The sequence below is a fragment of the Entelurus aequoreus genome, linkage group LG26 (assembly GCF_033978785.1).
Source record: "Entelurus aequoreus isolate RoL-2023_Sb linkage group LG26, RoL_Eaeq_v1.1, whole genome shotgun sequence".
In the NCBI taxonomy this organism is placed as follows: Eukaryota; Metazoa; Chordata; class Actinopteri; order Syngnathiformes; family Syngnathidae; genus Entelurus; species Entelurus aequoreus.
Genome location: NC_084756.1, coordinates 19,780,302 through 19,796,861, shown reverse-complemented (window position 1 = coordinate 19,796,861; position 16,560 = coordinate 19,780,302). Strand labels below are relative to the sequence as shown.

Genomic DNA, 16,560 nt, shown 5'->3' with positions numbered 1-16,560 from the left:
AACACTTTAGCATCAGCAGCATTGCTAGGTGCTAAACATACAAACTAACCATAATAAAACAAACACTTCCTGTAAAATTTCCACTCTTTTTGGGTCTTTTTCGCCATCTCGGGGGATGTGAAAGTCGACCAGCCTCTCGGTCCATTGCCACACTTGTCTACTACCAGTTGAGCGATGCATGAATTAGAATCTCTAATTTACTTTAAGCAAGTTTGAGGCAAAGCCGAAGCAGCCGCCGGCTCGGTGTGTCAACAATAGCGGCGTAAGCTAGCATTAGCACGCCGCTATCAATGCGCCGCTAAAATAGGCCGTCTGCGTTAGCGCTCATAATAACAATATCACTCATATTTGGTTCATTTTCAGGCCATGACATGTAAATGGAGTATTGTTGGCATTTTCCTGATGTTTTTTTTAGAGAGTTTTATGGGCGCAATAGAGGACCCTCAATGTTTTTTTCAATTGTTAGCTATTTATTTACGATTTCGGATGCATAAAAAAACCCGAGCTTGTCTTACATAAGCACATCTCTTTTTAATCAGGTGATCAAAAAATAGCAAGAAAGTCGGCATCAGGAGGGAAGACGGTTTTATCCCTATTTCTAAAAGATACTGTAGCACTGGCTAATTGATGGATAGTTGGCAGAGTGCCAGGCTTTATTTTGAGAGGTGTAGTGAAGCCTGTTATTTTTATTTTTATTTTTACAAAGCTATCTATCCCCTATGAAGTGAATAGGGTGGGTTTATATACAGGGTTTCTGCAGGTATCAGCAAATCTAATTTAACTATTTGTAATGCATTTGTATGCAACTTAAAACACTTTTAATGCCAATGTCCTGCTGCGAGTCGTTATTATATATAGTACCGGCCAAAAGATTGGATACACCTTCTCCTCATTCAATGTGTTTTATTTATTTTCATGACTATTGTAGATTGTCACTGAAGGCATCAAAACTATGCCTATGAAATTACTGAAAACATGTTTTGTATTCTAGTTTCTTCAAAATAGCAACCCTTTGCTCTGATTACTGTTTTGCGCACACCTGTGAAGGTAAAACCATTTCAAGTGACTGCCTCTTAAAGCTCATCGAGAGAATGCCAAGAGTGTGCGAAAAAGTAATCAGAGCAAAGGAAAAGTTTACATTAACTGTGGCCAAATTAAGCACATATGTAAAAGTCAACCTTCTAAAAGCAATAAACACATTTTTCATTACTGTAGTATTTTTAAACATGGGTATTGGAAGGTCAATAACTTAATAATCCTAAATAGGTAAACAAACATAGAAATAAAATGGAGTCTCATTATTTGTTTTGTTGTCTTTTTTTGTTGCCAATTGCAATCGTATGGGTTTTTTAATGCCTCTGGACAATTAATGGTTAATGGTTTTTAAAGCCTACATTTTCGCAAAATTCATTTACTGCTTTTTTAAATGACCCACGGGAACCCTGATATAGCTAGTCTGGACCAAAGTCCAAAAGGAAAGATTTTCCTGCATGACAAATATAAAATGTCATCCTTTCCAAATATACTGTAACTGTTAACAAGGAAATAATACAACATGTTAGTGAATATCGTTACCTGGGGGTCAATTTAGACCCAACACTTGGCTTTAAAAAAACATATCAAACAGATGTGCCAGAGTCTTAAATACAACATAGAAATGTTCAAATGTATTAGGAATTCGTTAAAACACTGGAGGCAGCTCAAACCTATTTTAATGCAATGATTATGTCTCGTTTTTATTATTGTATAACATGTTGTTCCCAAGCAAGTAAAATGACACTGAGGCCATTGGAAACTTTGCACAAACAATCGCTCAAAACCCTTGACCGAGAACCACAACACCACCATCGCTGTTTAGTTCTCCAAAAATATATATTGTTCAATTTTGCTAACATTCAAACCTTAGCATCAATACGAATGGCCCATCGAATCCTAAATAACATTGCACCAGCGCCACTGAAGCACTTTGTCCAGTTTACATCTGCTGCGACAACTAGAAACACACGAGCCTCCACCGGGGGGCAGTGTGGCGTACCCAGATGTAAAAGCTCTTTTGCACAATCAGCCTTTTCGTATAAAGCGATAAAGTGATGGAACGACCTCACAACAAACTTGAAAAGTCTAACAGATTATTCTTCATTCACAATTGAAGTTAAAAAGTGGCTTTGGAGCAATCAAAGCTGCTCACACGGTCACTGAGGTGGACACTATGTTTGACATGTCAACTTAATGTGTATTATATTTGCGTATAACAACATTTTGTTGTAAACTGTGAGGCGTGTGTTAAAATCATGGTTGTTTTTACAAATGATGACATACAGTATGTGGAACAAGAGCATGTATTGTCTACGTGTTTTGATGTAAAGGAGGGGTGGTTGTAATGTATGATAAGTATGTGCCAATGAGAGGACATTTTATGACATGCTATAGTACAGTGGTTCTTAACCTTGTTGGAGGTACCGAACCCCACCAGTTTCATATGCGCATTCACCGAACCCTTCTTTAGTGAAAAAAATATATATATATATTTTTTTCAAATTCAAGACACAGTTATATGTTTTTGGTAACACTTTAGTATGGGGAACATATTTTAAGTAACAAAGACTTCATTTAGAGTTATTTGGACACTAGGGGAACATATTCTAAGTAACAAAGACTACATTTTGAGTTATTTGGACGCTAGGGGAACATATTCTAAGTAACAAAGACTACATTTTGAGTTATTTGGACGCTAGGGGAACATATTCTAAGTAACAAAGAGTACATTTTGAGTTATTTGGACACTAGGGGAACATATTCTAAGTAACAAAGACTAAATTTAGAGTTATTTGGACACTAGGGGAACATATTAGATTAGGATTATTAAGATTAAAGTACCAATGATTGTCACACACACACACTAGATGTGGTGAAATTTGTCCTCTGCATTTGACCCAACCCCTTGGGGAGCAGTGGGCAGCAGCGGTGCCGCGCCCGGGAATCATTTTGGTGATTTAACCCCCAACTCCAACCCTTGATGCTGAGTGCCAAGCAGGGAGGGAACCGGGTCCCATTTTTATAGTCTTTGGTATGACTCGGCTGAGATTTGAACTCCAACCTACCGATCTCAGGGCGGACACTCTAACCACTAGCGTTAGAGGGTTAGGGCCAGGGTTAGAGGGTTAGGGTTATAATAAGGCATTAATAAGTATTTAATAATGACTAGTTAGGAGCCAATATGTTACTAATTTGCATGTTAATAATCAACTAATTAATGGTGAATATGTTCCCCATACTAAAGTGTTACCATGTTTACTGGTGCACAAAATGAACCGTGCATGAACATCACCTTGTTCAAACAACAAAACTAACACAGTGCATAAACTCACAACAAATTACACACCTGCAAATCAGTCAGCTGTTGCCGTATCCGTAATACGCCGATAGGGAAAAGTTTGTATTTACACGATGAGTCGGGTGTGTTTTGACCTCCGCCGAACCCCTGAGGCCGACTCACCGAACCCCTAGGGTTCGATCGAACCCAGGTTAAGAACCACTGCTATAGTATAATTTTATTGTTATAATTTTATTGCATGATTTTTAAATCTCTTTGATTTAGGTAGCCAGGGATGGAAATGAGCTATTTAGCTATAATCTGGTGCAGAACATATCTGTCTTTGAGCTTAATGTCTCTGTGCATTGTCCCTTCAAATAAAGACTAAACTCACTCAAAACTCACTTCATAAAAATCTGCAATGTCAAAAGCGACTGAAGGCCTTCTCTTTCAAATGTGGTGAGGGAGGTAATTTTCTCACGTTTGGTGCTCACAAACTGGCTCCAGGGTCACATATTACTGCTGGAACATCATGACAAAGTTACTTTTGCACAATAGGAGACACTAAAGCCTTTCTTTCCCCCAGATCAACGTGTGCTACACGGTGCCGTGCGCATCCACAGGCGAGAACGAATGCTTGTGGACGGACTGGCTGCTGGACAACAGCCTTAACGGGGAGCAGGCTCGGCAGTACGCTTGCATCCGCCGCTCCGACACGACCTGCGGTTGGTACAGGGGAGGCCACGCCCCTGAGAAAGACTTCCTGGACATGACCGACCCTTGACCGGCTCAATAGTCCCGCCATCTGAGTTCTTGGGATGCCTTCAGTCAGGGGGAAGTTCTGTTTTAGGCTTGGTGTCGCTCAAATTCGGATGATTTTGTGTAACATTAGAGCAGATTTCGTTGACAACTGGGCTGATTTCGGATCTGGATGAGCTACCGGATGCTGCGGCTTTTAAATCTTTTTTTAAACGGCCTTCAGCTCCCGCATACAAAAAAAAAATCTCATAGACAAATTTGCAACGCCATGTCGCAGGAAACCTAGTTATCGTAACTCTATTGTCAAGTTTCTGTCACTTTTTTCCTGAACGCTGCTGCTCGAGTGCTGAATAGAACTAGCCAAACAGATCACATTAACTTGCTTTGTGTACGGTTTAGAAAACAATTCAAAATCCTTCTGCTGCACAGTAATTGGTTAGCACATCGTTCCCAGAGCTCTGAAACCTTGCAGGAATACAAACAGCTGCAAAAATGATTTACCTCAGATTGAAGCAGCCTGCGGTCATTTGCATGAGGCTAACACTAAAACACATTTAAATGGGCTTCATATTAGCATTATGCAGTATTCATGTGACAAAAGTGGGCAATCAAACCACCTTTTCACGGAAATAACATGGCAAACTTTCACAATGCAAACACAGACCTGCATCGCTATGATGGAACTGTATATAAATATACCACTATGATTCAAATATACAGTATATTCACACACAGGAATTATATATATAAATAATAATTCCCGGCATTGTAAATACTGTTTTTTATTAAGCAATAACATTTTAAAAGCTAACCACATTTAACTTCATAGCACAGGCGGTACTTATCCCACATCTTTCAGCAAACCTCATTTTGTGTGCTATTTAAATTCTACAAGCCGATTCACTTCAACGTCAAAGTAAAAAAAAAAATTTAAAAAAATTAATAAAATAAGTATTCTCAGCACATGGAGCTAATAAGTATAAACTTTCTAACGATGTTATTGGATTTCATGAAAACAAAAAGGTGCATTGTGACTTCATAGCTATTATACATTAGCCATCATTTAAAGATGACCTGTAATTGTGGCATGATTTGTTTTGATATGTATTATAAATTAACAATAACAAATAATCATCATCAATGTTTTAGTGAAGTATTATCAGTGTATGTTTTATACTGAAGGAATTGTTGTGGATTTATATTTATGTTGGTTTTTGTCTAAATATAGTGATTTTTTTGTATATCCATGTACCAAAAAAGATTGTATATAAAATGATGAATGGAGTTGTGTGTGTGTAGTGAACTCATTCTTCTATTTACTTGTTGACGCCAAAGGTTAGAACATATAGTTTAAAGTTAATAAGCTATTTATCTTGTCTGTAGTTGCAGGACTCGGGATTAGTATCTTTCATTTAATAGCTGGGTTGCAATCACGTGACCTAGAGGCACTACCGGGTTTCAGGTGATGGTCTAGAGCAGGGGTCCCCAAACTACGGCCCGTGGGCCGGACCCGGCTCGCCAAGCGTCCAAAATCCGGCCCGTGGGAAGTCCCAAGTTTAAAAAATAAATAAATAAATAAAACATTTTTTTTTTTTTCTTTTTTAAATTATTAATTTTTATACCGGGGTAGAGCGGAATATACGTTAGGTCAGGAAAAAAATTAATCCCTACGAGCCTGTTTTGCAGGTTTCCCTGAAGAGCAGAGAAACCTGCAAAACAGGCTTGTAGGGAAAGTGTTTTTTCCTGACCTAACGTGTATATATATATATATATATATATATATATATATATATATATATATATATATATATATATATATATATATATATATATATATATATATATATATATATACATTTTTCTAACCCAATGGGGCCCCCGATTTGGGGACCCCTGGTCTAGAGTCCCATTAGGGTACTGTTTACTTACATATTTTGAAAGTTTTAGAGGCCAATATAAAAGCAATCATGAAAAAATATTTTAATGGGTTGGAGTGGAATGATACAATCTTAAACCTCTAAAGGCTTAGTGGCCACATATGTGGACAGCACCTTTTAGCTCTTATTTCCAAAACTGTGTACACTACAGAATTGGGGTATATGGCCGCTTACGTGGAAACTTATACTGCCATCTGGTGGTATCAGAAGAGTATAACATACAATGGAATTTGGAAACAAAAGTGAAAAAATAAGAATTAGCATGTCACTAAACATGAAGTACACGTTTGTTACTTATGGACTAAGTACATCATATCAAAAGATGATTCCTAGTTTTTATTCTAATTAGGGTCCAATAAGCCCAAATAGCAAAGAGAAAATTAAAAAAAGCATGTAAACAAACAGCTTGGGCCTTAAGAGGTTAAGACAAAATAATTTTTTAAAGATTTAATAAAAATTCATCTTCAGGTTACTGCTGCTGGCTTTGTCCTCACTTCCTTCGACACTTACAAGGATTTAAAACACATCATGTCTTCACGTCTGTAGGGGTCCACGAATTAAGCATTAATCGGTGAAAGATAATGTGCCAATATGCCTGTTTGCCCACCAAGTGCTTGGGACGGTGCCACATTTGCAAAATGAAAAACACCTACCATGTCCTTATAGTTTGGGTAGAACGTCTGGTCAATGACAGGGAACTTGTCTGCACCCAGCCTCTTCTGATTGTTGATCAACTGGGAAAACTGTAGATAAAGCGGAGAATAACAGGAGACATCATTTATTTCTGTGTACAAAGCCCAAAACCAGTGAAGTTGGCACGTTGTGTAAATGGTAAATAAAAACAGAATACAATTATTTGCAAATCCTTTTCAACTTATATTCAATTGAATAGACTGCAAAGACAAGATACTTAACAGTCAAACTGGAAAATGTTGTTATTTTTTGCAAATATTAGCTCATTTGTAATTTGATACCTGCAACATGTTTCAAAAAAGCTGGCACAAGAGGCAAAAACGACTGAGAAAGTTGAGTAATGCTCATCAAACACTTATTTGGAACATCCCACAGGTGAACAGGCTAATTGGGAACAGGTGGGTGCCATGATTGGGTATAAAAGCAGCTTCTATGAAATGCTCAGTCATTCACAAACAAGGATGGGGCGAGGGTCACCACTTTGTCAACAAATGCGTGAGCAAATTGTAGAACAGTTTAAGAACAACATTTCTCAAAGAGCTATTGCAAGGAATTTAGGGATTTCACCATCTACGGTCTGTAACAGAATCATGAGAAATCACTGCACGTAACATTGGATGCCTGTGACCTTCGATCCCTGCATCAAAAACCGACATCAGTGTGTAAATGAAATCACCACATAGTCTCAGGAACACTTCAGAAAACCACTGTCAGTAACTACAGTTTGTCGCTACATCTGTAAGTGCAAGTTAAAACTCTACTATGCAAAGCCAAATCCAATTATCAACAACACCCAGAAACGCCGCCGGCTTCGCTAGGCCCGAGCTCATCTAAGATGGACTGATGCAAAGTGGAAAAGTGTTCTGTGGTCTGACAAGTCCACATTTCAAATAGTTTTTGGAAACTATGGACGTCGTGTCCTCCGGACCAAAGAGGGAAAGAACCATCCGGACTGTTATAGGCGCAAAGTTCAAAAGCCAGCATCTGTGATGGTATGGGGGTGTATTAGTGCCCAAGACATGGGTAACTTACACATCTGTGAAGGCACCATTAATGCTGAAAGGTACATACAGGTTCTGGAGCAACATATCCAAGCAACGTCTTTTTTTATGGACGCCGCTGCTTATTTTAGCAAGACAATGCCAAGCCACATTCTGCATGTGTTACAACAGCGTGGCTTCGTAGTAAAAGAGTACGAGTACTAGACTGGCCTGCCTGTAGTCCAGACCTGTCTCCCATTGAAAATGTTTTTATTTACGATTTACAAAAGGTGCCAACTTCACTGGTTTTGGGTTTTGTCAAAATTTTGAATATCTGAAATGGAGTAAGAGAACAAATGTGAATATTTTTTTGCGTTTAGGGAGGCAGGGGAGCTAAAGACCTATGTCACCGTCAGTGTTGCTTTGCTCTCACTGCTTTACATACAGCTGTTTCGTAAAGAACAGTGGGATGCCAAACTCTCCATTATTAATCAAATTAATTAATTAATTAATTAATCCAAATACAATTTTTGCTGATGACTGTTGGGAAGCTGGAGCCGACCCTCAGTCACAACACTGTAGGTGTGGTCTGGGAGCAATGTTTATGGAGTATGTAATTAATTCACTACCGCTGCCCGTTTAGGCAGCAAGTTAGTTAGACCTGAATTAGCAGTGGCCTCTGCTGGTTGATGACAATACTTCAAGAAAATTGGACACTATAGTCCAGGGGTCGGCAACCCAAAATGTTGAAAGAGCCATATTGGACCAAAAATACAAAAACAAATCTGTCTGGAGCCGCAAAAAATTAAAAGCCATGTTACATACAGATAGTGTGTCATGAGATATAAATTGAATTAAGAGGACTTAAAGGAAACTAAATGACCTCAAATATACCTACAAATGAGGCATAATGATGCAATATGTACATATAGCTAGCCGAAATAGCATGTTAGCATCGATTAGCTTGCAGTCATGCAGTGACCAAATATGTCTGATTAGCACTCCACACAAGTCAATAACATCAACAAAACTCACCTTTGTGCATTTATGCACAACGTTAAGTTTGGTGGACAAAATGAGACAGAAAAAGAAGTGGCATAAAACACGTCCTAGAAAGTCGGAGAAAGTTAAACATACGGTGAGTTCAAGGACCGCCAAAATTAGTAGGACAAAACGGCGCTCGCCCAGTACTCGAATCAGTGAAGCATGTTTAATATAAACAGTGTGATTTATAACAATTAGGGAGGTTTGTGTCATGTTTGTCCTCCTACAGAAACCATTTTAACACAAAAAAAATATTTTTTTCCCCTCATCTTTTTCCATTTTTCATACATTTTTAAAAAAAGCTCCAGAGAGCCACTAGGGCGGCGCTAAAGAGCCGCATGCGGCTCTAGAGCGGCGGGTGGTTGCCGACCCCCGCTATAGTCTAATTATAGTAAACATTTGATAGCTCTAATTGCACACTTTTCGAGGACAATGCAAGCGTTGAGGTTGCGTTACTTACAGCCCAAGGTTTATCGCAGAGGTTGTAGATGGAGTCCAGTGAGTTGACAGAGGGGATGCCGGCATACTGCAGACCGATGATTAAATTCCTAAAGTCTTCGTTCTGGGCCATGCTGAAGGCGTGTTGGCGAACCAACACAAAGTCTGGCCTGAAGGACCTGATGGATGAAGAAAGGAATAATAAAGTGGATTAAATTATTCAAGAAAAATTGCAGCCGAGAAATAAATTGAATCAATCAAGATGGCAGTAAAGCTCAGTGGCAGACTGACTTTATTATTTTATTCTTTATTCATTTATCTTTTCATGGGTCATTCCTCCCAATCGATGTCGCCAGGAAACATTTAAATGCACAATAAGAATAACTGTAAAATACTGTTTTTACTAATAAAAATCAGATCAGGGCCTCTACAGGTTTTAAAGTCTTAAAGGTCAAATTTGAGACCTTTAAGACTATAATGAATACGAATTAAGACATGCATAAAAAAAAGTACAAAGAAAAATGGGAGGCACAGAATTACTTGCAAAGTATATAAATTCATACACTGATCTTTTTCCAAGTTTAGTTTTAGGGTTGGGTGGTTTCCCCAAGATGCAGACGGAACTCCAGACGCAGTGTGCTGGTAGGACAATGATTTATTATCCATAAATCAGGCAAAATACAAACGTACAGGAAAGCGTGCCCATAGCACGGGAATTATCATTATCTTCCTCTGTATGCTCTACTTACCCTATATAAAACTCTCTTTGAACCACATCTCAATTACTGTAATGTCATTTGGTGTAACACCTTGCCTACCTACCTTCACAAATTAGAATCCATGCAAAAGAAAATCATACCGGCCCTGTCATGGTCCAAGTTTAATGCCCCCACTCGACATCTATTCCATAATTATCATCTCTTAAGACCGACAGAGTTCAATATATATCACAATGCTTGTCTAACCTATCAAGTCATCCACAGGCTGAATCTTAGGCTTTGTAGCTTGGTTCCTATCTACCATCCCCAGCATGCCCACAACACTCGTAACTTAGATCTGATATCAGGTAAACATCGTCTACTGGCTTGTACCGCTCGAAGTGTTGTATGCAGGGGACCAAAGATTTGGAACCGGCTTAATGAGAGCCTCAAGATGCTGTATCCATTCTCCAACTTCAAAAAGAAACGGAAAACTTACCTATTAACCACCTATCTCTAATGCCTCATGTGGGGTTGACTACTGTTGGGTTTTGCATAGTTGAATGAATGTATGTGTGTGCATGCTTTAGTATTATTATCTTGTGTTTATCATATAGCGTTGTTGTTTTGTTGTTGTTGTTGTGCTTGCTACCATGTTTCATCATTCCATGTATATACTGTCCTCTTGACCCCCTGTCAAAAGCTTCTTCTAGCTTATTTGGGGGACCCTTTCACTTACCAACATCTTTAAATGATATTCACTACTATTGTAATTGTTCTATGGTATTGTGAATAAACTTGAAACTTGAAACATAAGGAAAAAGCTAGCGGGAAAGCTTAGCGTAGAAACAGGAATCAGAAGCTAGGATTTACCAACGTAACGTTGCATGAAGCAAAGAAAACAGCCGGACCGAGAGTGGCGAAAGGCAGGAATAAATAGCTCTCTGATTAGTGCCCGGGAGCAGGTGAGCGTCCCGAACACTAAGCAGAGGCAGGTGTAAATAATCAGTGCGCATGGCAACCAAGAAACACAAACCCAGGGGTGCTGAAACAGAACTAAGAGTCTTAAACTAAAACAAAACATGATCTGGGCAACGGACACCAGTCATCAATCAAGACCATTGAGTGTCTTTATAACCGCACCTTGAAAGTTCTAGACAAGAAGAGTATACGATATCATCATTGCCAAATTTTAACCAAATACAATATTTTAAGTTTTACCAATTTTATTTTGTTACACACAGTCAAACTGGTTTTTAAATGCTTGTATAACTCTGCTCCCCAATTGCTCTGCAAGGCAAGTACAAGACTGCAAAGTGGTACCAGATCTACTACCCGAGCAGTATCAAAAGGCAACTGTTGTGTTCCATTCCGTAGAACATCTTTTGCCCAGACTGCCTTTTCAATAAAAGGACCACAACTCTGGAACTCTTTACCGGACACTTTGAAAAGTATACCTGCACTTGTCACTTTCAAAAAACAAACAAAATTATGGCTAGTTGAGCAACAATCGTGTTCCCATGTTTAGTTTTTACTCATTTTTACTAATTGGTTTTTATCTAGTCTGCACTTTGTCTGTGTTATTATTATTATTATTGGCTTTTATCTAGTTTGCACTTTGTCTTTGTTATTACTATTATCATTATTATCAACTCATTCTATTTTTTATTTTCCTATTTTAATGATGTTGGATCTGTGTTGTTGTTGTTGTTGGGGACAAGTGTTGTAAATTAGCTTTGGCTACAAACACTGTGATGCATGCATCGGATAACTGTTTCAGATGTCTATGTTTTTGTATCTGTCCCTATTTCAAATAAACCTCTATAATAATATAACGGATCATCACATTTAGTTTATTTTTAATCAATTTCACATTCAGGACTAAAGAAGATAGATAGATAGATAGTACTTGATTGATTCCTTAAGGAGAGTTCCCTCAGGAAAATGTCTTCAAACTCGATGTTACAAACTTCAAAGTTTTCTTGCAGAAGGTATAAAATGTGTTTCATACTGTACATTCAACACTTCAACCATGCATTCAATTGTTCTGGAGCCACATATCTCTGAATTGGCACTAAACAAATAATTCACTTTGGCTGAACACAGAAAATTCCGGCAGGGCTGCACCTTGGTTCTATTTTGTAGTTGTGAATAGCGTCCTCAAAAACCAAAATGTTTAAAAGCGAGACTGAGGTTTATGTACTGTATTTTTCGGACTATAAGGCGCACTTAAAATCCTTTCATTTTCTCAAAAATCGACAGTGCGCCTTATAACCCGCTGCGCCTAATGTACGGAATAATTCTGTTTGTGCTTACCGACCTCGAAACAATTTTATTTGGTACATGGTGTAATGATAAGTGTGACCAGTAGATGGCAGTGACACATAAGAGATATGTGTAGACTGCAATACGACGCCGGTAAACAACACCAACATTTTATATGTTCCATTGAAAATAAAGAACATTACACACGGCATTTAAAAATCGGTCAAAATGTTTTAGTATGACTTTGAAGCTGCACCGCTTGATGGATTGTCGGCCGATTACGGCTACCGTAGTCAGAAGTAGAAGTATTACTATGGTGTGTGTATAAGGACCGCAAAATGGCACCCTTTAGCAGACATTATCTGGCGTTTTGTTTCACAATATCATGCGAAACCAACTTTTCTTACCTTCTGGTACCTGCTGATGTGTATTTGTGATCTGCATAAGTCCTGAAAATTTGCGCACATACGGCACTGTAGTCCGTGCCAAAAAGGCTTCTTCTTTTTCACTATCTTCTTGTTACGGGGCATTCACCCTCTGCTTTTGCTATCTTTAACATAAAGTTGCATAAAGTTCTAACTTATTACTCGCTATGGAAGCGCTAAAAACTACCGGTGTAGCGAGTTTACATAATTCACCCAAGGAACTTTAGATATTAGAGAGTTCACGGGACACATTGGAAATCACAACAGACATCCCAGATGAACGCACATGCCTGTGTTATTTAATTGACTAGTTTTTGTCATAGGAAACTTGCATATATAAGAAATAAAGTTGCCTGAGAGAAGCAGATATGCATTTTGAGTTGTTCAAAGTGTGTATTTTTAGATTTGCAGTGGAAAAAAGTTTATTTTGAAAAATTGCACTGATTAAAAACAAAAACAAAGTTCAATGCTCGCCAAGAAGGGCTGCAAACAAATAGCAGAAAGGAGAGAAAAGCTCAGTGTGACCACCAGCTCAAACCGCAGCTGTCAGTGCACTGAGAATACTAATGAGACGATCCGAGGAACCTTAAGAGCTGTAGTGGGGAGGACACAGCAATTAACGGGACAGTAATCTCTTCATTACTCAGTGAAATGAAAGATCAGACCTACATTTTAATCACACCCAAGGTCACCCGAATTTGCTTCCACTCCTAGTTATGGGCTTTGGCAACCAAGCAGCAAGGAGATTAGTTCATTTGCAGCCAAAAAAACATCCAGATAAACAATTTGGTGTAAAATACATGCACAATATGCTCTGGGACATTGTTGGACTTCCAAATTGTTGCAGTTTCAATACAAATCTGCCAAATATAAATGATCTAAACTTAACTATGTCGCTCCGGGTCATGACACAAACCTTTATTAACTGTAGTTTGAAGTTTCATAAACATACAGTAGTACCTCAACTTACAAGCTCAGTTCCTTCAACGACAGAGCTCGTGACTCACAACACCCCATCCATTGAAATTAATTTAAATCAATGCAATCCACCCAAAACACCACCATTTTAACATCTAACGTGCTTTTTATAAAAATAAAAATGTACTTTTAGATAAGAGATACTACTTCAAAATAAATACAATAGGATGTACTACAAAGAGTAGTTTTATGAGATACTGTATTAATACAGTCGTGGTCAAAAGTTTACATACACTTGTAAAGAACATAATGTCATGGCTGTCTTGAGTTTCCAATAATTTCTACAACTCTTATTTTTTGTGATAGAGTGATTGGAGCACATACTTGTTGGTCACAAAAACATTCATGAACGTTCTTTTATGAATTTATTATGGGTCTACTGAAAATGTGACCAAATCTGCTGGGTCAAAAGTATACATACAGTAAGGCTAGACTACTGCAACGCACTTCTTGTCGGGATCCCCAGCAAAAACATCCAGAAGCTGCAATACATACAGAATAGTGCTGCTAGGATCCTGATGAGAGTGCGGATATATGACCATATCACACCAATTCTCAAATCCCTTCACTGGCTTCCTGTTCCACTCAGGATTGAATTCAAAGTCTCCCTACTAACCCACCAGTGCCTCCATGGAAATGCCCCCCTCTACCTCAAAGAACTACTCACCCCCAAATCCTCCACTCGACACCTCCGCTCCGGACAGGCTAACCTCCTCCAACCTCCAAGGACAAAGCTACGAACAATGGCAGACCCGGCTTTCTGCTCCGCCGCTCCCAGTCTGTGGAATGCTCTCCCTGACCCCCTGAGGGCACCACAGACTGTGGATGCTTTTAAAAAAGGCTTAAAAACCCTTCTTTTTATAAAAGCCTTTTTTTTTTTTTTTTAGATATATCCATACTAGTTTTAGCTATTTGGCTGTTCTAATTTTTATTTGTATTTATTTTTTTATTATCTTTTTATTTTTTATTTTATTTTTTTTATACACTGCAGCACTTTGAGGTTGTTTACTCAATGTAACGTGCTTTTTTTTTTTTTTTACAAATAAAATCTATTATTATTATTATTATAATGTTAATATTTGGTTACATGTCCCTTGGCAAGTTTCACTGCAATAAGGCGCTTTTGGTAGCCATCCACAAGCTTCTGGCAAGCTTCTGGTTGAATTTTTGACCACTCCTCTTGACAAAATTGGTTGGGTCTTGGGCGCAGTTGGGTGTTCCAACAGGACAATGACCCCAAACACACGTCAAAAGCGGTAAAGGAATGGCTAAATCAGGCTAGAATTAAGATTTTAGAATGGCCTTCCCAAAGTCCTGACTTAAACCCCGTTGAGAACATGTGGACAATGCTGAAGAAACAAGTCCATGTTAGAAAACCAACAAATTTAGCTGAACTGCACCACTTTTGGTCAAAATTGAGTGGTTAAAAATTCAACCAGAAGCTTGTGGATGGCTACCAAAAGCGCCTTATTGCAGTGAAACTTGCCAAAGGACATGTAACCAAATATTAACATTGCTGTATATATACTTTTGACCGAGCAGATTTGGTCACATTTTCAGTAGACCCATAATAGATTCATAAAAGAACCAAATTTCATAAATGTTTTTTGTGACTGTGGAGGGGGGGCGTGGCCTGTGGGCCTGCAGCGAAGCGGGGTGTGCCAGGACCGGCCTCAAAGTCAGCGACTGGTGCGTAGATGGCCCACCTGGGCCTTGTTATCTAATCACCTGTCACTCTGTATAAGCAGCAAACCGGGAGGAGAGAGGTTGTTGGAGCTGGAGGGAGAGCGAGTCTGCCCGAGAGAAAAAGGACAATTGCTGAAAAGCATCCTGCAGACATTTGGACAAAATAAACTATATTGTAACCATGAAACGGGCTCGCGTGGCAATGCTTGGTGGTCTGGAGGACCCACGGGAAGAGAGCTTCAACAGTGACCAACAAGTATGTGCTCCAATCACTCTATCACAAAAAAATAAGAGTTGTAGAAATGATTGAAAACTCAAGACAACCATGACGTTATGTTCTTTACAAGTATATGTCAACTTTTGACCATGACTGTATATAATATACAGCATTTACTTTGAAGAGCAGACTAATGTGGCGTCTCCTTCAGGCTGCACCGTGTTGCCAAGTCCGCTTATTATAAGCAACGTTGGGCTTGTTTCTCATAGAGCTGGTGGGAATGCTCCTGGGATCATGCAAACAATAGGAACGAGGACATTGTTGTTTATTTTGCACAGACTTATTTGAGTGACGGACCCGAGAGGTGGGAGTTGACAGCATCAAAGATGTCTGCATAAGACCCAGTGAGAAAGGCAGACGCTTGCCCGTCCAGTTTGTAGAGAAACCATTAGTCAGCTTTGCTATTATTTCATGAATTAATGTCTATTAATATATGGGCATGGCAGCTGCTTCGAAGTTGCTGCGGTTGCACTTTTTCTTTTAATTAGGAAATTTTTTTTAATGAGGACATGTTTTTATTCAATTGTTTTTCTGATTTGGTGGGTGTTCTCCTTCACACTCGCGTTCTCAGTTCCGGTGGTGGAAAGTATGGTGAAAAGAATGCTTGCATTAAACCGGTCCTTGTTGTTAAAAAAAGTTTGGGGTCCCATGCTTTATAGAATCACAGCACAGTCTGGTTACCTAAACTATAATTGTGTTCATTTGTAAAAAACATGTTTTGTTGTTATCACGTTATTAGTATTGCCTGTGTATGAAAAGTGCTATATGAATAAAGTTTGATTTGATTTGTTTAGTCTCCTCTATGAGCTGCCACCTTATCGTGGTAGAGAAGTTTGCGTGTCCCAATGATCCAAGGAGTTATGTTATCCGAGGGCTTCTATGCCCCCTCGCAGGGTTTCCCAAGGCAAACAGTTCCTAAGTGAGGGCCCAGACACAGAGCAGCTCGAAGACCTCTATGGAAAGTCAGATTCAAGGACCCAGACTTCCCTCGCCCGGACGCGGGTCGCCGGGACCCCCCTCTGGAGCCAGGTCCAGAGGTGGGGCTCAATGGTTTACCGAAAAGGTAA

General features: G+C 39.0%; 2 protein-coding genes across 4 annotated transcripts in view; one reads left to right on the top strand and one right to left on the bottom strand.

Moving 5' to 3' along the window:
- Nucleotides 1-5,011, top strand: part of LOC133643172 (metalloproteinase inhibitor 4-like) — a 53,583-nt gene extending 48,572 nt beyond the window's left edge. Inside the window, exon 6 of the mRNA XM_062037595.1 lies at nucleotides 3,900-5,011. Coding sequence (XP_061893579.1) covers nucleotides 3,900-4,097 — 198 coding nt within the window. The 3' untranslated portion in view covers nucleotides 4,098-5,011. The remainder of the gene's footprint in view (nucleotides 1-3,899) is intronic.
- The window catches only part of syn2b (synapsin IIb), a 209,895-nt gene that overhangs the window by 73,733 nt on the left and 119,602 nt on the right, over nucleotides 1-16,560 (bottom strand). For all 3 annotated transcript variants that reach the window (XM_062038236.1, XM_062038235.1, XM_062038237.1), the window contains 2 exons: nucleotides 9,187-9,343; nucleotides 6,663-6,752 (listed from right to left, as the gene is read on the bottom strand). In XM_062038236.1, coding sequence (XP_061894220.1) covers nucleotides 6,663-6,752; nucleotides 9,187-9,343 — 247 coding nt within the window. The remainder of the gene's footprint in view (nucleotides 1-6,662; nucleotides 6,753-9,186; nucleotides 9,344-16,560) is intronic.